Below are 23167 nucleotides of genomic sequence, written 5' to 3'. Positions count from 1 at the left end.
TAGTCCACAATGTCCTTTTCCATGTTGACTCTAGTGTTTCTTCTCTAAGAGAGAGCAACACCTGAGACCTAAAGATTTTTTTCTACTTTCATAGGGAAGTGTTTTCTGCTGCTACCAAAAAAGTATTAGTAATTTTTTTCTTTTCCTTAGCAAAAACTTTAAATGCTTTTGTTGACAAAACCTAAAAGGAAAAACAGTTGGAATGTGGGGGTGAGGAGTGACCTCTTAGGGAATGTTAATAGCACTGTTGTACATGTTAGTAACACTAAACATGAATCGGATCAGATTTTAAAGCTCACATGTAAGCATGTTGTTTCTACTGGTGAGTCTTATTTTTCTCTGTATCCACACAAGTCTGCTTACACTTGTGTACCTGTTCATGAAGTCATCTCTGGGTTCAGTAATATTAAATGTGCTTAATGTTCCTCCTGTGTGCCAAGTATACAAAAGATTGCTTCAGTCTTAAGAATGAAGTAATAGACTATGTTAGAGAGTAATGGAGAGGACCTTTGATATGATAATCAGGGAAGCCCTGAAGGAACAGAATGGGCCAGCCTTAACAGTGCACAAACAGAAGATAAACTAGAAAACTGGGAGCTCCTAAAAATTAAACACTTATGCTCATAAAAATAGAACCTACAGACTGGGGAAAAAAAATTGGATACGACATATCTGGCAAAGGTCTAATTTCAAAAATCTATAGAATAATTCAACACCTCAAGAGCAAAAAGACAACTCAATTTAAAAATGGGTGAAGGATATGAACAGACACTTCACCAAAGATGACAGTCAGGTGGCTGACAGACATAGGAGATAATGCCCGTGATCGTTAGCCGTTAGAGAAATACAAATCAAAACTACAATGAGATATCATCTCACTCTGACATTACTGGCACTAATGAAAAAAAAAAAAAAACAACGTTGAAGAGGTTGCAGGGAGATTGGAACTCATACACTGCTGGTGGGAATGTAAAATGTTACAACCACTATAGAAAACAATATGGCGCTTCCTTAAGAAGCTAGAAATAGAAATACCGTATAATCCAGCAATCCTACTCCTAGGAATGTATGCTAAAGAAATAAGAGCCATCATGCAAATAGACATATGCATGCCCATGTTCACTGCAGCATTGTTCATAATAGCCAAAAGATGCAAACAACCTAAGTGCCTATCAACAGATGAATGGATAAACATTATGGTGCATACACACAATGGAATACTATGCAGCAATAAAGAACAATGATGAATCTGCAAAACATCTCACAACATGGATGAATCTGAAGAGCATTATGCTGAATGAAATAAGCCAATCACAAAGGAATAAATATTGTATGAGGCCATTATTATAAAAACCTAAGAAAAGGTTTACACATAGAAAAAATAATCTTTGATAATTATGAGGGAGGGGTTGGGAAGGGAAACCGCTGACTAGATAGCAGATAAGTTAACTTAGGTGAAGGGAAAGACAACTTACAATATAGGGGAAGTACGCACAACTTGACCAAGCTGAAGTCATAGAAACTTCCTGGACATGTCAAAACACCTTGAGGGACAGAGTTAACTGGGGCTGAGGGCTGGGGACCATGGTCTCGGGGGACAGCTAGGTCAATTGGCATAGCATAGTTAATACAATGTTCTGCATCCTATTTTGTCGAGTAGTGTTTGAGGCCTTAAAAGCTTAGGAGTGGCCATCTAAGATATATCTATTGATCCCGTCTCATCCTAAGCAAAGGAAAATGAAGAAAACCAAAGGCATAAGGAAAATATTAATCCAGAGGATAAAGGGACCACATGAACCATAGCCACCACCAGCCTGAGCCCAGAACTAGATGGTGCCTAGCTATCACCACCGACTGTTCTGACAAGGAACACAATACAGGTTTCTGGACAGAGCAGGAGAAAAATGTAGAACAAAATTAAAATTCACAAAAAAAGACCAGACTTAGTGTTCTGACAGAGACTGGAGGAATCCTGAGATTATGGCCTCCGGACACCCTACTAACTCAGAACTGAAGCCACTCCTGAAGTCCACCTTTCAGCCAAAGATTAGACAGGCCTATAAAACAAAAAATAAGACTTGTGAGGAATGTGCTTCTTAGTTCAATCAAGTATATGAAACCACATGGCAACACCTGCCCAAAAATAGAGACGAGAAGGCAGGAAGGGACAGGAAAACCAGATGAATGGATACTGAGTAAGAGTAAGGGGGAGAAACTGACACATTGCAGGGATTGCAATCAGTGTCACAAAACAATTTGTTTATAAATTTTTGAATGAAAGACTAATTTACACTGTAGACTTTCACCTAAAACACAATAAAAGAACTCAGTGCACTTAACAGAAAATCAAAAACCCATTGCCATCGAGTTGATTCCAACTCACGGCAACACTGTAGAACAGAGAACTGCCCCGTGGGGTTTCCAAGGCTTTAATCTTTGCGGAAGCCGATTGCCACGTCTTTCTCTTGAGGAACAGCTGGCAGGTTCAAACCGCTGACCTTTCGGTTAGCATCATTTAACAGAAAGGCCCAGAGAAAGGCATGGAGGGATAATGGGGTGCTAAACTGTATAATCAAGGGCCTGATCACACAAGACTTTGTGGTAAGAGATGTAGAATTAAATTGAGAGAGTGGGAAGACGGTGAAGGGTTAGTGGAAAAAGGATTGGCAGGGGGTAATGGAAGGAGCTCTGGTGGTGCAGTGGTTAAGTGTCCTGAGCCGCTAACTGAAAGGTTGGAAATTCGAACCCACTAGCCGCTCCATGGGAGAAAGCTGTGGCAGTCTGCTTCTCTAAAATTAAACCAAAAAAACCCAAACCTATTGCTGTTGAGTCCATTCCAACTCATAGCGACCTTATAGTTTACAGCCTTGGAAACATCACGGGGCAGTTTTACTTGAAAGTAAAACCAGTGGAAGGTGTTGCTGGGTTGGAAATAGAGCTGAGGGATGGTAGTGATAACTCCTAAGTTTCTGGAATCCACTTGTATTTGGAAGAAGCAATTAGGTGAGCAATGATAACCACTCACTGAGCTTGGAAGGACTGATCAAGAGCTCTGTTTCATATATATTTGAAACACTTATTTCAGTTGAAATGGAAATATTAATAAAAGAATTGGCTCTCAGAATCTGGAGTCCAGGGAGGAGAGGCTAGACATAGGAATTTGGGATTCATCGGCTTATATAGCTGATAATATTGAGACTGGGAAAAGGAGATGTTATAGAGAGACAGAACGGCCCAGGATTCATTCCTGAGAGAAGAGGGTTTAGGACAGAACTCCTGTTTACGGAGGTACCCAAGAACCGAAAAATGTGCCTGGCACATGTTCATTTGTTAAATAAATGAATGAACTTGAAAATCACCTAGTGTTTAAATAAGGTTGCAGGAGGAATGGCCATGAATGAAATCCTGGAGTGCAGGAATCTAGAGTTGCTGGGTAGTGTCAGTAGTTGAACATGCTTGAGTGTTAATCATTAGAGGTGGAGGTCCACCCAGAGGTGGCTCGGAAGAAAGGCCTGGTGATCTGCTTCCAAAACATCAGCCCTTGACCCCTACGAAGCATGTTTCTACTGTGGTACACATGGGGTCGCTGCGAGTCGGAGTCGACTCCACGGCAACTTTCTTTTCTTTTTTTTTTCAGTATTATGGAAGCCAAGACTCAGTGTTTCAAGGAAGTCAGTATTGTTAAATACTACCAGGGGACTCAGTATGACCTTTGTAAAATCTGAAACACATCTAGTTTCAAGGGTCTTGGATAAGAGATTGTGTACCTTAGCGGCCACTTCTGTTCTGAGGGCTTCTAGAAGAGTGAGCAATTTCTCAAGTTTTGCCGGTTACTGATTCTTTGTGGTAATTTCTTCACATTGACTAAGTTTGCTGTGTTCATCCAAGGAACCACCTTGAACTGGTTTTCCTGGATGTCTACTTCGTTGGTAAAGTATTTCTAAGTATTTTGATGAAAATGACGATGACATTTAAAATGCTCACGTCATCACTGACCATTTAAATTAAATAAATAAAACCTATAAAAAACTAAGAAAAAACGTTTTATCTTTTTTAAAAATTAAATGATTACAAAGCGTCCCATCCAGAGAATTTTGTGACATGAGATTAAAACCAATGTAGCGTGTACATATGTGTGTGTGTATGTCTGTATATAAACAGAGGGAGGTTTATCCCATGCCATAGAAGTTGGAGATGGTTCTCTTATAATCCCCTTACATTTGAATATCGGCTATCCTTAGCTTGGTTGCCCTTGTATACGTGTGCCACTTAGGCAGGGACTGGGGCCCCTACATAGTGGCAGAGAAACTAGTCAACTGTTAAACATACATTCATATAAAATCTGAGGTCCCTGTGAATAAGAAGTAAAATATTTTGGAGGATTAGGTAGGTAGTTTCATCTGTTTTTTTTCCCCCCTTTAAATTAAGACCTTAAGCCTTTATTAAAAAATATTTGTATTCCATATTACACCCATTTGTTGTCAAACCTTCTCCCCACCCCTGTTTCTTCATAGTGATTATCAGTGCCATTCCTCTCCCAGTAGCTTCTACTTAAAAGCATTGAATGTGAGTTGCCCTGTCTGTATTTCAGTCCAGCCCCCCTCCCCCTTGCTAGCTGTATGACTTTGGTAAAATTATCTGACTTGTTTGTGTCTTATTTTCTTCAACTATGAAATAGGAATAATAATAACTTGTATCATACAGTTAGTCTTAGACTGGTTTCTCTAGAGAAGCAAAACCAATGAAGTGTGTATATATGTATGTGTATATGTCTGTATATAGACAGAGGTTTATATCAAGGAAATGGCTTGCACGGTTGTAGAGGCTGGAAAGTCAGAAGTCCTTGGTTCAGTACTTCTCCTGACTCATATAGCTGCAGGACTGATGAACCCAAGATCAGGAGGTTAGACAGCAGGCCTCTGGCTCACAGGCTGCAGAGGCTGATGAATCCCAAGATTGGCAGGTAAGCTGCTAGCTCAGGTCCTAAGAACCTGATGAGCCAGATGCAGGATCCAGAGTGAGCAAAAGCCAGCAAGCTTTACCGGAAAGACCATGTATAATGGATGCAGGCCACATATCCAAGGAAACTCCCTTTCAACTGATTGGCTGCTTGTAGCAGATCTCACCATGGAGGTGATTGCATTATATCGTATCTCATTATGGAGGTGATTACATCATTACATAGCTGTCATACTACATCATAACTGCCAAACCACTGAGAATCATGGTCTGTCTAGCCAAGTTGATACACAGCCTTAACCGACACAGGGTTGTTGAGGAGGTTAAAAGATAATATATATAAAGTACTTAAAACACTGCCTCTTAAAATGAAATGGAATACTTGAAGATAGTCTAGGTATTAGTGAGCCAAAATAGGTTACTTTTGGCCATTTTGAATCAGACTGTCATAAACCGTCTACAGATTGAAGAGGAATGGTATCTCATTCGTTGTCAGAAAGAACATTTCAAAATGTATCCTGAAGTACAACACTGCCAGTGATAGGATAGTAGCCATACCTCTACAAGGAAAATCAGTTAATACGACTGTTATTCAAATTTATGTACCAACCACTAATGCTAGAGATGAAGACATTGAAGATTTTTATCAACTTCTGCAGTCTGAGATTGATCAAACATGCAGTCAGGATGCAATGGTGTCTTAGTCATCTAGTGCTGCTATAACAGAAGTACCACAAGTAGATGGCTTTAACAAAGAGAAATTTATTTCTTCACAGTAAAGTAAGCTAAAAGTCCAAATTCAGGTTATCAGCTCCAGGGGAGGGCTTTCTCTTGGCCTTTTCATCAATCTTTCCCTGGACTGGAAGCTTCTTTGTGTAGGACCCCCAGGTCCAACGGACACACTCTGCTTCTGGCACTGCTTTGTTGGTGGTATTAGGTTCCCCTGTCTCTCTTCTTGCTTCTTTCTTTTATATCTCAAGAGATTGCCTCAAGATACAATCCAAACTTGTAGGTTGAGTCCTGCCTCGCTAACACAACTGCCGTCCATCCTCCCTCATTAACATCATAGAGGCAGCATTTATAACATGTAGGAAAGTCACACAATACCTGGAATCATGGCCTACCCAAGTTAGTGCACACATTTTTGGGGGGACATGATTCAGTCCATGACAATTGGTAATTACTGGTGATTGGAATGTGAAAGTTGGAAACAAAGAAGGATTGGTAGTTGGAAAATATGGCCTTAGTTTTAGGTTTTTAGAGGGTTTCCGTAAAATCAGCTTGGCTTTACTAACAAAGTTTTGGAATGCTTGTTCAAATAGTATAATCAGTACAAAAAGTAATTTATAACTTAATAAAAACCAAACCTGTTGCCATCAGTCAGTTACAACTCAGCAACCCTGTAGGACAGTATAGAACTGCCCCATAGAGTTACCAAGGAGTAGCTGGTGGATTCAAACTGCTGACCTTTTGGTTAGCAACTGAAACCTAAACCACTGCGCCATCAGGGCACCAACTTAATAAAGGCTACTGTAAAGTGTGCAATGCCATTGCATTAGAAAACATTGTATCCATTTAAGAGACTTGTTTATTACCACTTTTCATTTTACCTTTACTTGAAACTGCTGATTTTATTGAAATTTGTTGTTTGTTGGAATTGACTTGACGGCAGTGGGTGTGGTTTGGTTGTTGTTTGTTGTTAGGTGCCGTACAGTTGGTTCTGACTCACAGCGACCTTGTGTATAACAGAAGGAAACACTACCTAGTCTTGTGCCATCCTCAAAATCATTCTTATGCTTGAGCCCATTTTTGCAGCCACTGCGTTAATCCATCTCATTGAGGTCTTTCTCTTTTTCATTGACCCTCTACTTAACCAAGCATGATGGATGTCCTCCAGGGATTGGTCCCTCCTGATAACATGTCCAAAGTATGTGAGATGAAGTCTCGCCATCCTTGCTTCTAATGAGCATTCTGGCTGTACTTCTTCCAAGAAAGATTTGTTTGTTCTTCTGGCAGTCCATGGTATATTCAATATTCTTTACCAACACCATAATTAAACGGCATCAATTCTTCTTCAGTCTTCTTTATTTGTTATCCAGCTTTCACATGCATATGAGCAATGGAAAACACCATGACTTGGGTCAGGCCACCTTAGTCTTAAAAGTGACATCTTTGCTTGTTAACACTTCAAAGAGGCCTGTTGCAGCAGATTTGCCTGACGCAGTGAGTCATTTGATTCCTTGACTACTGCTTCTGTGGTCGTTTATTGTGGATCCAAGTAAAATGAAATCCTTGACAACTTCAATCTTTTCTCCATTTATCATGATGTTGCTTATTAGTCCAGTTGAGAGCAGTTTTTTTTTCTCTATGTTGAGGTGTAATCCATACTGAAGGCTGCAGGCTTTGATCTTCATCAGTTAAGTGCTTCAACTCCTCTTCACTTCCAGCAAGCAAGGTTGTGTTATCTGCATATCACAGGTTGTTAATGAGTCTTGTTCCAATCCCGATGGCCAGTTCTTCATATAGTCCAGCTTCTCGGATTATTTGCTCAGCATGCAGATTGAATAAGTACAATGAAAGGATACAACCCTGACACACACCTTTCTTTAAACTACGTAGTATCCGCTTGTTCTGTTTGAATGACTGCCTCTCGATCTATGTATAGGTTCCTCATGAACACAATTAAGTGTTCTGAAATTTGGAAATCTGGAAAATTGACATTTGGTGAATGAAAATCATTGATGTTGGTATTATTTGCTTATTTTAAAATAAGTCTTGTGCGTAAGTTTTGAGACATTGGGATATAAGTTGTTAAAATTAGGAATTATAGCTATTTAATGATGAATGAAACCATATTCCTTATCAACTTGAAAATATCATGCATGTATTGTTTAAGTTCTCAAAGACTTCCCTTATAGACTACGATATGAACATTTTAACCCACATCATGTCAGCTATAAAGGATTTTGGGGATGCTGGTAAGTTACTGGAAACCTTGGTGGCATAGCGATTAAGTGCTACGGCTGCTAACCAAAGAGTCGGCAGTTCGAATCCGCCAGGTGCTCCTTGGAAACTCTATGGGGCAGTTCTACTCTGTCCTATAGGGTCGCTATGAGTCAGAATCGACTCGACGGCGCTGAGTTTGGTTCTGTTTTTGGTTTGGTAAGTTACTGAAGAAGAAATGTTTGTTGATGAAAATTCATGCCATACGTTAAAGAGTTTGAATTTACCAGAGAATACTAAAAGCGAGCATCATTTTAAACAACAAAAACTACTTTTGCAAGTGAATGAAGATTATTTTATTTGGGCTATTTCTAAAATAAAATTGGAGGAATTAGAAATTAGAAAAGCTTAATTTCCCTAATCTACAAATAAATATGATGTAATAATAGAATTATCAGTATGCAAAAGTATGCATAGGATCTTCTCCTTTTCTGATGTTTGAAGGTTGCAAAATAAATCTAAAATCAGAGGGTAAGTGGTAAATGCCTTTTAATGATGAATGTACTTGCATTCACAGATAATTGATGAAGATTGTTTTGTCTGTATTTAGCTTGTCTCTTTTTGGGTTTTCCTATTTTAGGTGATATTGGAAATTACTATTATGGACAGGGCCATCCTATGAAACCTCACAGAATCCGCATGACCCATAACTTGCTCCTAAATTATGGCTTATATAGAAAAATGGAAATATATGTAAGTATACCTTTTCATGATTGATATTTAGCCCCGATTTTTTTTTTTTAACTATTATTTTGAAACTTTGTTGGTTTGTTTAATAGTTGCTCTTGGAATAGTAATAATTTAGCAGGTAAAAAAGTCTAGAAAAAGACTCCTGTTTTTGTTGTATTCATCAGAGAAAACCGAGTATGAGAGTTGTAGCCTCTTTTTCACCCTTCCCGAATCATTTTCAAAAGAGTTTCTTAACCCCAGACTTTGACATTTCTTGAAAATAACTCATTTAGCTGTCACGATATTTGTTACAATACTTGGTGATTTGCCTACACTGCTGAAAAGAGTTGACCTGAAACAACTAAGAAAGAATTATTCAGGAAATTAATCCTACAGGTATTTATTGGGCATACAATATGTACAGAATACTGTGTTAGGGGCCAAGCAGGATACAGATAACATGCAAGATACAACAGCTGCCTTAGATGTTTTGGACATAAGGATGGAGTGTGTTTAAAATATAAGAGACAACATTTCTTGTCTAGTTGTGACTTGAAGCAGTTAACAATCTTAGGTAATATATGTATCCTACATTCTTTCAGATACAGACGTTTAGAAAAGAGCGGGAAATGGATAAGACTAGTAATCTGTGGGAGAAGTGTCAAATAAAATTGAGCTCTTAAAAATAAGGATGATTAGGATAGGCAGAGGAAAAAAAAGGAAGATTGTGAACAAAGACTTAGAATTGAGAATGAACCTCTTCCTGGGAGGCCAGGGATGAAATCACTGGATATAGAACAGAAAGTGTATAATGGAAAATGAGAGAAAGTAAAATTTATGAGCGTGGATTTGACTTTAAAAGAATTCACTCATTTCTACTAAAATATAAGTAGTGATTAATTGATAGTTGGTATTAGGCCTGGCTAATGCTTTAGAAGTGTTTGAAATTAGCTTTGGAATTGATTACTCTTTTCTAAAATGCACATGTATAAATTTGGATTAGTTTGGGAACTTAACTATTTTGTTCAGGAGGACGTAGGTTTTTTAAGAGGACCATTAGAGGAAATTGTATATTTTGTGTTTGATAATTCTGCCATAGCCAATTGTAATTTCACAATTTTGACATTTATTTCTCTTCACAGAGACCCCATAAAGCAACTGCTGAAGAAATGACAAAATACCACAGTGATGAGTACATCAAATTTCTGCGTTCAATAAGACCAGATAACATGTCTGAGTATAGTAAACAGATGCAGAGATGTATGTTTGTATTAAAGTATTAATTAGTATTGATAAATACGAATGAGTATTTTTAGAAACTCGTAATTAGAGTTATCGAAACCTGGGCATTTTTCTTGTTGATCTAAAATATCACAATTATTTGTTGATTGGATAAGTAGGCATAATAATATTAAAAAGCTAAAAGTCCTACTTAATTTGGTCTGCCAAAGAACTGTTCAGATGTTCTTCTACTCTTTATTTTAACCCCATGTTAACTTCTGGATAATGGATATTGGTAGGGGAGCCCTAATTCCCTTACTTTGAAAAAAAAAATTTTTTTTTTTCTTTAAATTATTTTTTGATTAGCCTTAGCTTGATGTATACCACTTTTTTTCTATTTGTGTGCCTTAATTAATCTAACTGTGATACATATAATCTGTTTTTCCCCTTTATGGTAGTATTAGTGAAGCTTTCGATTGTCTGCATAGTGGTTGTCTTTGGTAAGATTACAAATGGTGTTTTGTTACAGAGATTGGTAACAAATTGGTGTGAAGATGGAATACCAAATGTCATCCTAAAAGGATCTGCAAGTGATTTTTAAAGCTTTGTACCAAAGCTCATTCTCATCGAAGTTTTTATTGTTAAAATACAGTGATGGCCCCCCCCAACCAAAAAAAAAAACAAAAACAGTTTCAATAATACTGAAGTATAGTTGCCAGACATTTCACATATTCATAGAACTTTATAATATATTCCCCCATTGATTGTTTCATTTGATTCAGTAAAATGCTGTGATATGGATAGAAGAGGTATTATCCTTTTTTTTTTTTTTTTTATGTAGAGTCAGGCTTAGATTGAAGGGTCATGGGTAGTCTTAGAACAAATGAATTAACAGAACTGAAAACCTACGTAATACTGAGTTGTATTATCATCATATCTGAGCTGTAAGCAGCTAAGATTTATTTATTACTTTGTGTAGTACTAAATACTTGAAAATTAAGAGTGTGCAAAGCTATATAAAACAGTGACCCTTCTGATCTGAAGAGTAAAAGGAAACTGCTAATGGGTTATAAACATCTGTGTTCCCTTCATTCTTTCAATACTAAGCAACTTCATTTAAATATATCATGCTATGGCATGTATCGGTATGTATTTTAGAAACTTGATTAATTTATTGTGTATATTTGAGGAGATATACTTAAAAAATTAAGCCCATGTTTTAATTAAAAGCAAGGACCTTTTATATTTTGATGATTATTGATTGAGCAGAATTATGCCACATATAATTCCGGTAAGAATTTAGAGGTATTATTTCACAGGTAATGTTTTATCTTAGGTAAAATAAGATATTATATTTTAATAGCAAACCTCACATTACTTTTGTAAAGGTTATGTTTTGATGATTGCATCAAACTCGAAAAAGTATTTGTAGGAAATAGTTTTTGTAAGAAAAAGCTTTTGTTAATTACAGAATGAGTCGAAATTAATGAAATCTATTTTTATTTTCCATAGTTAATGTTGGAGAAGATTGCCCAGTGTTTGATGGACTCTTTGAGTTTTGTCAGCTCTCAACTGGTGGCTCAGTTGGTAAGTGTTCTGATTTGATCAGATTTAAAAGTTGATTTAAACTTGATATGTATGTTTTGGGTTTTTTGTTTAAAGCAGAATTTTTAATGGTGGTGGATTTTGTTAACAAAAAGGAATTAGTATGTTTATACCAGAGTACAATTGTCTTTAAAACCTCCATGTTTTATGAACATAATGATGCAAACATTTTTCTTGAACCTTTTAGTTTCTTTCATTGTCTTTTCACTTAGACACTTCTCCCCTCCCCTGCCCTTCCAGTTATCATTATTACCATTTATTTTTCCATGAATACCATTATTTAATAATTTTTTTTTTTTAGAGGAGGGGGCCACAGCTATGGGAAAATATTTATCTAAGGAAAAACTGCTTTCTGTTAGTGACCTAGACAATGAGCCATACCTTTTCTAATGACCTTTTTACTTAAGATCTAAAAAGAGCAAATTTTAAACTGTTTGCTTACGCATGGCATACTCTAATCTATAGTATTTATTTATACTAAATTTTTATCTTAAGCATTTTAAAAGTGTACCTGGACTTGTTTCTGTTTCTTTAGCTGGGGCTGTGAAGTTAAACCGACAACAAACTGATATGGCTGTTAACTGGGCTGGAGGATTACATCATGCTAAGAAATCAGAAGCGTCAGGATTCTGTTATGTTAATGATATTGTGCTTGCCATCCTTGAATTGCTAAAGTAAGTTAATTTGTATTGATACTTTCTACTTTCCCTGTGATAAAATGTTTTAATAAAAACGTGTGTGTGTTTTAATAGTTAATGGTGCATTTTCTATGAATTCATTATAAATCAATGTAGAAATACAGGAATTTCGCCAATTATTGGATTATTAAGAGTGAGAAATGTATGTAAATGTCTAAAATTTCCTTTAAACTCATTGCCGTCGAGTTGATTCCAACTCATAGTGACCCTATAGGACAGGGTAGAACTGCCCTTTAGGGTATCCAAGGCTGTAAAAATTTACAGAAGCAGACTGCCACATCTTTCTTCCTCTGAGTGGCTGGTGGATTCAAACCACTAACTTTTCAGTTAGTAGCCAAGCACTTTAAACACTATACTACTGGGGCTTCTTAAAAATTCTCCTTAAGTACTCTTTTTAAAAATGTATTAGTTTGACAGTTCAGATTTGATTTACAGTTTCAACTCAGGAAAAATGACTGTGCCATAAAAGGATGACATTCAGAGTCCCCTTTTCTTGTTTTGACATTGTAGATATGTACTGATAATAAAATAAAATGTTACAGTACAGTGATAAACATGTGATTCTTAAAATGCGTTCAAGTTATAACTACAACACTGCTATTTGTGAAGTGATGAAAATACCACATGTGGTATCTGTCACAACTACTGAATTCTGCAGTTGGAGCACAAAAGAAGTCAGAGAGCTGTAGAAACAAGTGAGCATGTCCGTGTTTCAATAAAACTGTATTTGTGGACACAAATGTGAATTTCATTTATTGTCACATGCCACAAAATAATTCTTTTTTAACACAAAATAGTGGACACATTTTTATTTCGTGTAGTTGTCACATGCCACAAAATATTCTTATTTGATTTCATTTATTAACTATTATTAGCTTGTGAGCTATTACTAGCTGTACAAAAAGGCAGCTTGCCAAATTTGTTGTGTGGGCAGAAATTTGTCAACCACTGTTTTATAATACTCAGAAATAACTAGAGGGTTGTTTTGATTGAAGTAATAATCTTTAGTATGATGTAATTTTCAGTCATTAGTATATAGAAACTTGTTAAAGCATGTCGAATATGGCACATTTCACAGAGAGTGTAAATAATATTTGCCCACCTAGATTGGGCCCAAAGAGGGTATTTAAAGGTCTGAGATTAATATGTAGCTGAATGGTTTCTTAGGCTGGAAGTAAAAAGAGTATTAACCATTCTGGAATACAAGAGCTTGAAAGAATATTTTTCCTGAATCCGTGGTGATTCTTCCCGTCTTATAACCTTAAAAGAAAAAAAAAACGAAAAACATACTATGACTTTATTTTCAGGTATCATCAGAGAGTCTTATATATTGATATTGATATCCATCACGGTGATGGTGTTGAAGAAGCTTTTTATACAACAGATCGTGTAATGACTGTATCATTCCATAAATACGGGGAATACTTTCCTGGCACTGGAGATTTGAGGGTAAGACTAAACTCTGAATGATATTACCCTAAGAGGTTAGTAATCCTGTACTTAAATGTATATTGAACTAATATTTTTCTTGTCATTAATTTGAAGCGTGTATGCTTAATAGAATCACTTTATATGAACTATAACATCTGTTAGAATTCTGTTTTGTTGAGTATAAGCAAAAACTAATGAGAACTTAAGGAACTGTTCTTTTGCTCAACTGTTTTCTTTGTTTGAGTAAATATTTTTGAATATCTATGAAGTATGAAGCACTTCGTGTTCAGTTTGAATCTTCAAAATGTACTTGAAGGCAGTCTCCGTTGCTATCGTAAAGATTGGTAGAATAAAATAATTGACTGGGTCTTTATCAAAGTCTTCTGTTCTTCTTTATGACTGATCTTGAATTAAAAGGTCTAATTTTAGCCTTTTTCCGCCTTATGTATCTGAAATTTATAGTGTATACAAGTTGGGGAGAGAAAGAATACCATAGCTCAGTCTTGCCTGCGTATTACGTTAAGTGCATTTATTTCTATTGTATTTCTGTTATCTTGCTCTGTTTGGAGCTCTTATAGTTTATAAATATGTAAACTACCAGTGAAATCCTGTTTCTGCAGGTTATTTTGCTTCCGTAGAGTTTTTTTGAACCAAACTATGCATGTTGAAGTTTATTCAGAAGTTTCAGCAGCTTTTTTTAGTTTGCCCTAGATTATGGAGATTTCTCTCAGTATGCCATTCAGCATTAGTTCTGAGTTATTTTATTAAGGCAATTTTGTTATTTTTCAAAGCTATGGTTTGTTGTTACAGTTGTTTACTAACCAAAAGTTTATAAAAAATTACCTTATTTTTCACATCCGGCTTTTCTATATTTGACCACAAGGTGATACTCTTTCAGTAAACCAAGAGTTATAATGGTTAAACCTTTTCCTTATAAATGGATAGGTCAAATGTATAGTTTATTCTTTGAGTTTAAATTGTTAGGCTTTTAAAATTGCAGATTAACAGTTTGAGTTCCTTACCGGTTAGCTCCTTCTATGTACTTCTCTCACCTTCTTGCTCTTATCTTACAAATCAGTGGTTCTCAAAGTATAATCCCTGAATTAGCAGTATGACCATCACCTGGGAACTTGTCGGAAGTACATATTCTTCGAATCCAGAAACTCTGGATGATTCTGCACTCTGCAGTTCAATGAACACTGCTAAAAACCAGTAGAATATAAATTTGTCTTCAACCACTATATATCCCAGTAGAAATCAAACAGAAACCTACCTCGCTTTAAGCTTAAAGAACAAAATAGTCTTTACAATGTAAACCTAATTAGTCTCAGAAATGACCAATGGAGGCCTTCATTTTAATTTCAAACAGTAGATGGATGTCACTGTGTTCTATTAGTGCTCATAAATTGTTGTGGCCCTTTGAAGTAGTTGGAAAAATGCTGTAGAGAGATTTTAGAATGGCTTTCAACATCTGATTTCCTCACTTCAGAGCTTATAACCACTGTATAAAATGCCATTCTAAAAATAAGTGTTTTGCTTTGAATATTATAAGTATGTCCCTAAAATTTTGTGAAGAAACTAAAATCAGTCATTATATGTATAACTGCATTTGGATTCTCTGAAACTCATGTGTATCTTGGGTTGTTGTTAAATTTATAGCAACAAACATTCCTTTTTCTGCCTCACAATTCATTTCAAAACAGAGAAGAAGGCGATTCAGAGCTCAGATCATTTTTTTAAACCTCCACTTGCTTTAATTAGGTAGAAGAAAAAAATAGAGGTGTGATGAAGTAACAGTTGTGGGATAAGAAATGGAAAGGATAAAGTTGGTCTGACTGACAGGGGAGCAGCTTTGAGTTGTCAGCTATTAGCTAGAGTGAGAAGTGTGACCAGTTTTCTGGTCAATACTTTCTAAAATCTTACAGAGTATATTCATCCATGTTTTTAGTAAAAGAATCTTAGGGATTCTTAGTTTATCCATATTTACATAGTAGTTTGTATTTAGTGATAAAAAAAAAACTTAGATCTCTTTTAAGAAAAATTTCCAGAAGAGAGGTGCACAGTTCCGCTTGCTTTTTCATCAGAAGTTGGATCATGATAACTAATGTTGAAGGTAAACTAATTTTAAAAAATGGATTCAACCTAACATCAAGCTAAGCTTATACCTCATCATGTATAACTTCATACTGCCTTTAACTGTTAGTGTTAAATTTCTTTTCTTCCAAAAAATAATTGTTGCAAATTAATTGGAAATGGTTCTTTTAGATTTTATAAGCAATCCATAAATATCGAAACATGTACTTCTTCATTCTGTATTATTTTCCTTTCTAAGTTCCTTTCTCAATCTATAAGAAATTCAGAATTGAGACTTGTTACATATTTTAATAAATATATCAAACTTTTTATTGTAACATATTTTCTAAGGTCTTTTGAACTGTCTTTTAGGATATTGGTGCAGGAAAAGGCAAATACTATGCTGTTAATTTTCCAATGAGAGATGGTATAGATGATGAGTCATACGGGCAGATATTTAAGCCAGTAAGTAGTATTATTTTCAAAATTGAAATGCAATTTTAAAATGTTACCAGAGATATTAACATCTATTATCTTCTACATAGATTATCTCAAAAGTGATGGAGATGTATCAACCTAGTGCTGTGGTATTACAGTGTGGTGCAGACTCATTATCTGGTGATAGACTTGGCTGCTTCAATCTAACAGTCAAAGGTAGGCAGTGTAAAGTGTGAGTGAGTCCCCATGTGGTGCAAACGGTTAAACACTTGCCTACTTCCTGAGAGATTTGTGGTTCTAGCCCACTCTGAGGTGTGCTGCAGAAGAAAGGCTTGGCGATCTGCTTCTGAAAGGTCATAGCCATGAAAACCCTATGGAATGCATTTCTAGTCTGCAACACATGGGGTCACTACGAGTTGGAATCGCTTCAGTGGTGACTGGTTTGAGTTTTTTTTGATTCCCAGGTTTTTTCTTTCCAAGAACTTCCCATAAATGTTCTCATTATAATTTTTTGGTTGCTGTTTTAACACTGAAGCATATGCTTCATATTTTTCTTGGGTTTTTGTCTGTTGTTTAAAGTGGAATTATTTGAAATTGATTTTTATAACCACAAGTAATCTTGATTCAATAAATTGGGTATTTTTTATTTTGTCAAATTTATATGTACCTGTATAACAAATAGTTTTATATTTTTAGCTCTTTAGGTTGATTCTTTTTGGTGTTTCTCTTTCTCCAAATAATATGCATATTTTGTACTTAATTGGATTTTTAATTTTTGCATTATCTTTCAGTTCCCATCATAGAAAATGAGAATTTTAACTCTCCACTTTATCCCCAAAACACACACTCTTGCCGTATCTCCGTTTTCACAGTACGTTTATATGAGCATTGTGGTTGTAGTATTCAGTGTTTACAGCAGCATCAGTAGAATTCAGCATTTACAGCAGCATCATCGTTAAAAATAGTTTTTAGCTTAACAAACTTTTCTTTCCTACATGGCTTGTTTTTCTTATCTAGTAATTTCATTTGCTTAGTTTTCTCTTTACTCATTACTAAACTTCCAGTTGGCTAAATGTCTTCATATGTTCGTATACATCCACTCTTCTCGTCAGTTTTACCTTCTTGAAAAACAGCTTTATGACCTGCTCCTGTTTGAACTGAGTATTTTCTGTAAACCTGGCAGAACATAGAGCTTTTCTTTGCTTCTCTGTTGTGTTGGATCCCCTTGATTAATTTCGTCTTTCATTTTCGTTGAGCACATTTCCAAGAAGCTTCCTGAAAAAAAGTGGAGATAGGAGTGCACGGAATTTTGATCAAGTGTTAAAATCATGTGATTGTTGTTGTTAGGTGCTATCGAGTTGGTTCTGACTCACAGCGACCCTATGTACAACAGAACGAGACACTGCCCAGTTCTGTGCCATTCTCACAGTCGTACTTTTGCTTGAGCCCATTGTTGCTGCAGCCACTGTGTCAACCCATCTCATTGAGGGTCTTCCTCTTTTTTGCTGACCCTCTATTTTACCAAGTATGATGTACTTCCCCAGGGTCTGATCCCTCCTGATAGCATGTCCAACGTATGTGAGACATAGTCTCACCGTCCTTGCTTCTACAGAGCATTCTGGCTGTACTTTTTGCAAGACAGATTGTTAGATCTTTTCACAGTCTGTGGTTTATTCAGTATTCTTTGCCAACATCACAATTCAAAGGCGTCAGTTCTTCTTCAGTTTTCCTTATTCATTGTCCACCTTTCACATGCATATGAGGCAATTGAAAACACTGTGGATTGGGTCAGGTGCACCTTAGTTCTTAAAGTAACATCTTTACTTTTTAACACTGTAAAGAGGTCTTTTGCAGCAGATTTACCGAATGTAGTGCGTTGTTTGATTTCTTGACTGGTGCTTCATGGGTGTTGATTGTGGATCCAAGTAAAATGAAATGCTTGACAACCTCAATCTTTTCTCCATTTATCATGATTTTGTTTATATGGAAACTCTGCAGGCGTAGTGGTTGAGTGCTACGGCTGCTAACCAAAAGGTCGGCAGTTTGAATCCACCAGGCGCTCCTTGGAAACTCTATGGGGCAGTTCTACTCTGTCCTATTGGGTCACTGTGAGTCGGCATTGACTCGATGACAAGGGGTTTGTTTTTTTTTTTTTTTGGTTTGGTTTATTGGTCCACTTGTGAAGATTTGTGTTTTCTCTATGTTAAGGTGTAATCCATACCGAAGGCTGTGGTCTTTGATCTTCATCGGTAACTGCTTCAAGTCCTCTTCACATTCAGCAAGCAAGGTTGTGTCATCTGCATATTGAAGGTTGTAAATGAGTCTTTCTCCCATCCAGATGCCCCATTCTTCTTCATATAATCCAGTTTCTCAGATTATTTGCTCAGCATAAAGATTGAATAGGTATGGTGAAAGGATACAGCCCTGAGGCACACGTTTCCTGACTTTAAACCACACAGTATCCCCTTGTTCTATTTGAACGACTGCCTCTTGGTCTAAGTATAGGTGCCTCATCAGCACTATTAAGTGTCCTGGAATTACGAGAACATATATTTATGATTGTAGTCTAGGCCAAAGCAGAATATCACCATTACGGAATGAACTTCTAGCATATATGAATAGATGAGAAATTTTATTTGCTAGTTTTTAAAAAATTGTACGTGTATCAGAAGTGATTTATCAAAGATGTTATGCATTATTTTGACATTTTTTCCTTGTGAACTTTTGAGGTTGCAAGTCAGTGTTCTACTTTTAGTTCTTTTTCATATGATATGAAGAATTCTCAAATAAAACTTCGTCCAGAACAACTGTTGGCCTAAGTGGAATTGAATAACTAAATGCATATTTTAAAGGCTGTCTGACTTAATGAGTGATTGTTACTCTACCAGAGAGCATTAGAATCATGATACAATGTGTCCTTCTGCTTGGGATTAGGTTGAACCATATGAAATTACCCCCCTTTTTTGGTAATCAGAAATGACCAAACTGCGGCAACTTCATATTGTTCATCTTAGTGTGTTGATAACTATCTGTTGGCTCAAAATTGGTATGATCTTCTTAAAATGCTCTAATGTAGTCTTAAAATGTATTGTCAGCCTGCTTTCTTGTTTGACTCTTTGAAAGCTCTTAATATTTTTATACTTCAAAATAACAGCTTTCATAATCATAAACCATACCATTTTATTCTTATAATAATCTACATTTATATTTCAACTGACTGATAAAATTTCAGTTGTATAAGACATAAGTATTATTTACAGTTCCAAATTACCTTTACAATGTTTACCTGTATTTCAAAGTGAATGGTCAGGTATTAAAAATACAAATGATATACCTTGCTCATGTTACCAGCAGTGTTACTGATGAGATATGATAGTAATCTACATGATCATAATGCCAGAAATGTTGTAGTCATTCAGGCATTCAGTGTTTTTTCTTTATTTTTAATTTTGGGGGCCTAATAAAAAATCTTTTTTTTTTTTTTAGTAAATAAATAAAAATTTTTTAAATTTATTTTAAGACCAGAGCCAAACTTTGAAACATCATGATAATGGCAAGTAAATTTGAAACCTTGCATCTCTGAAAAAGCTTTTATTCTACCCTCATATTTGACTAAACTCTGACTATGTATAGTATTCTAAGCTTGAAATAATTTTCTTTGAAATTCAGAATTTTGAAGGCATTGCTCCATTGTCCTCTTGCTTAAGAAATCTGTAGCCTTCTGACTCCTGATCCCTGTTTTGTTTCTCTGGAACTTTGTGGGATCTTCTTTTTTGATCCTTGTATTCTGAAATTTCATGACAGCGTGGGTTTCTGTTCATCCATGGTGTTTGGCACTCTATGTATACTCATTCAGGAAACTCATTTCCTTTTTCATTTAGTTCTGGGAAAATTTCTTGAACTATTTTATTGATTTCCTCTCTCGTTTTGTTTATTTGTCTTTAACCATTGTCAGATTTTTGGGTGTTTTGGTCTGGTTCTTTGATTCTTTTTGGGATCCTATTTTCTGTCTCCTTTTTCCTCTACTTGGGGATTTCTTAAATTTATCTTTTAGCCCTTCTGTTGTCTTTCCTTTCCCATATTTTTAATTTCCAAGTATTCTCTCAATGTTTCTTTTTATAGCATCCTATAATTTGAATCCGCCAGACACTCCTTGGAAACTCTATGGGGCAGTTCTACTCTGTCCTATAGGGTCGCTATGAATTGGAATCGACTCGATGGCACTGGGTCACTGGGGTTATTGTTTCAGTGATAGAATATCTTTTCTCACCCCCCTGAGGATATGCATGAGGGTTGTTTTTTAAATTTTCTTTTCCTTGCATAGAGTGTTTTCTTCAAGTTCGTTTTTCTGTTTATTTTCCTCTGTATCATTTTTATCAGAGCCTTTAGACTTTTGGTGATCCTGATTGTCATTGAAAACTCTGAGCCTATGTTTGCGGTATGTCAATTGTGGGCTTTACTCTAGAACAGGATTTTTCAGCCTTGGCGCTAATGGCATTTTGGACCAGCTAATTCTTTGTTATAGAGGCTATCCTGTGTATTGTAGGACATACAGTAGCATCCCTAGTCTCTATCCACTAGATGCCAGTCCTCCCCGTCCTTCACTTGTGACAACCAAAAATGCCAAACATCCCCTGGGAGGTAGACTTGTCCCCAGTTGAGCGCCGCTGCTCTAAGATGATTTGTAAGGGCCATTTCATGGGGAGCCACTCCATATCAGTATATTTAGGTCTTTCTTCCCAAACTGGTCCAGCTTCCCCAAAATAGGTTTTCATTCTCCTGCTTTAAGGCTATCTAGCTGTTGCAGAATTCTAAGCTTAAGTGGAGGTAGTGTTTTCAGTGTAGAACCCCTGCCTTCAGTTGTGCCTGGTGTCTCACAGTCTGGAAACCCTCTCGTTTTCACTCTATCCAGAGAATAATCTTGAGCCTTTTGTGAGAGCAGAGAAGAGGTAGTCTTCCTGTTGTGTAGATGTGGAAAGGCGATCTGGGGATCTAGCTGGTACTTAGCACACCTTTTAATTTTAGCTCTACCTTCTTCTTCATTTCAGGGATATTTAGTGCCACCAAATTTTAGAAGACCTGTGTTTATAAATCTTAAACTTGATTCTGTTCTTTCTTCCCTGCCAGCTTTGATTGAGATTTCTCTTGCATATCTGCTTTCCATCTTCAGTTATTTTGTTGCTCTGCTGTTGTTCTCTTCCACTCTGCTTTCCTGGATTTTAGCCTTAAAAAATCCTTTTACTGTCATTTTTGTGAGATTTTGGGGAAAAGGAAAGGTTTGTCTTTAGCCAGCTATCTTTACTTGGAAGTTTGTAACTTAATTTTTTGTTATTTGTTTTTTCTCTTTAAAAATATCCAAACTTTTTCTTTATCCAAATGTATTTTACGGCTCAGTTTTGTCTAACAAACCATTTTTTTAATCCAGACTTTATGGAGCTATGGAACCTGGATGAACCCTGGAAACTGTTGCCCTGAGACAGTCTTTACACCTTAAACCAAAAATATTGCCTAAAGTCTTAAAACCAAATAATAGTTTAGCTTAACTGGTAAAGAATGTCTTCCGTGAGCATTATGCTCTTTTAAGATCTGTCTATATGGGATCAAAGTGACAATAGAAAGATTGGATAGGATCCTGACGAGGCAGTCAGTTTATGTTAATGGGGAAGAGACAGCTCAGAAAAGGAGAGTGAGAATGGTTGTACAACTCGAAGGTTGTAATCGGTGTCGCTGAATTGTACGTACAGAAACAGTTGAATTGGTATATGTTCTGCTGTGTATATTTTCAACAAGAAAAAGAAAATATTTTTAAAAACAATGTGTTTTTCTAATAGTAGCAGTTGTAATGAAAATGGGGTTGTAAATCATATAATACAGCCATGTAAACTCTTTTTTGAAGAATAGTTAAGGAAAATGCTCACAATGTGCAATTACATGAAGAGAACAGATAATTAAGCTTTATGAAATTAATGCATGGAAGGAATTGGGAGGGAATATAAAAAACTATCTTTCGACGATGGGGTTCTGGTTTTTTAAATTTAGTTTTTTAAATATTCTTCTACAAACATGGATTTCTTCTATAATTAAGGGATTTTTTTTTTCTTTTTTAAAGATTGAGTTATGTACCTAAATGATTATATTTGAAGAAGTTACTTGTGACTTAATTGATTTTGTACTGTGACATTTATCCAGAGGGAATAATTGTTTTTATGTTAGGTTTGATTTTATATTCAAATTTCTACATGTGCAAGATTTTTGAAGTTTTTTTTGTAGTAACAGATACTATTTTTTAGAATCTTCAATGTTAAGAAAAATATCCATAATATCACTACCTAAAGATACCCTCCTGTTAAAACTTTGTTACATGGTCTTCCATGTGAGAACAGAAAATGAGTTTAGATTGTGCATAATGTTTCATTGGAAACTGATTTATTTCCCACTTAATCTGACATGAATATCTTCCTGTGTTAATAATAATATCAGTTTGTATTTATATTTTAATCTTAATTTAGTTGTATATTTGACTATTCTATCAGACACACTTGCCAATTATATCTTATGTAAAGTATATCGTGTACAAAGTGTTTAATTTTAGCATATTCTTTGCTTTAAAAATAGAAAAATCATTTTGTTTTGAGTAAAATTTTGTTTGCATTTTTATCTTATGAAAATTGATTTTTGAAAACTATTTGCAGTGTGCAGATTTCTTATTACCTAAATCTTCTTTGTGTTAGGTCATGCTAAGTGTGTAGAAGTTGTAAAAACTTTCAACTTACCATTGCTGATGCTTGGGGGAGGCGGATACACAATCCGTAACGTTGCTCGATGTTGGACGTATGAGACTGCGGTTGCCCTTGATTGTGAGATTCCTAATGGTAAGTGTTGTTATTATGATACCTTTGTTTTATGAACTATCAAGATATAGAAATAGGTGGATGGAGATTAGAATTTCAAAGCCGTATAAAAGAGCATTTGTTCAGTGAATCACTGGTGTTCACTGTTAAAATTTTTCTTTGGAAATAGTTCATAACCTGAATCCGTGGTTTGTTCATTGATTTGTGTAAAAACTGAGC

The 23167-nt window shown here is 35.8% G+C and overlaps 1 protein-coding gene across 1 annotated transcript in view; it reads left to right on the top strand.

Annotated features, from left to right (window-relative positions):
• The window catches only part of HDAC2 (histone deacetylase 2), a 34682-nt gene that overhangs the window by 4780 nt on the left and 6735 nt on the right, over nucleotides 1-23167 (top strand). The window contains exons 2-9 of the mRNA XM_003404279.4: nucleotides 8543-8655; nucleotides 9774-9891; nucleotides 11365-11439; nucleotides 11993-12131; nucleotides 13463-13604; nucleotides 16032-16124; nucleotides 16205-16313; nucleotides 22829-22969. Coding sequence (XP_003404327.1) covers nucleotides 8543-8655; nucleotides 9774-9891; nucleotides 11365-11439; nucleotides 11993-12131; nucleotides 13463-13604; nucleotides 16032-16124; nucleotides 16205-16313; nucleotides 22829-22969 — 930 coding nt within the window. The remainder of the gene's footprint in view (nucleotides 1-8542; nucleotides 8656-9773; nucleotides 9892-11364; nucleotides 11440-11992; nucleotides 12132-13462; nucleotides 13605-16031; nucleotides 16125-16204; nucleotides 16314-22828; nucleotides 22970-23167) is intronic.

Source organism: Loxodonta africana, chromosome 1 (genome assembly GCF_030014295.1).
Source record: "Loxodonta africana isolate mLoxAfr1 chromosome 1, mLoxAfr1.hap2, whole genome shotgun sequence".
Taxonomy (NCBI): Eukaryota; Metazoa; Chordata; class Mammalia; order Proboscidea; family Elephantidae; genus Loxodonta; species Loxodonta africana.
The sequence above is the reverse complement of the archived record's forward strand: the minus strand, read 5'-3'. Positions and strand labels throughout refer to the sequence as shown.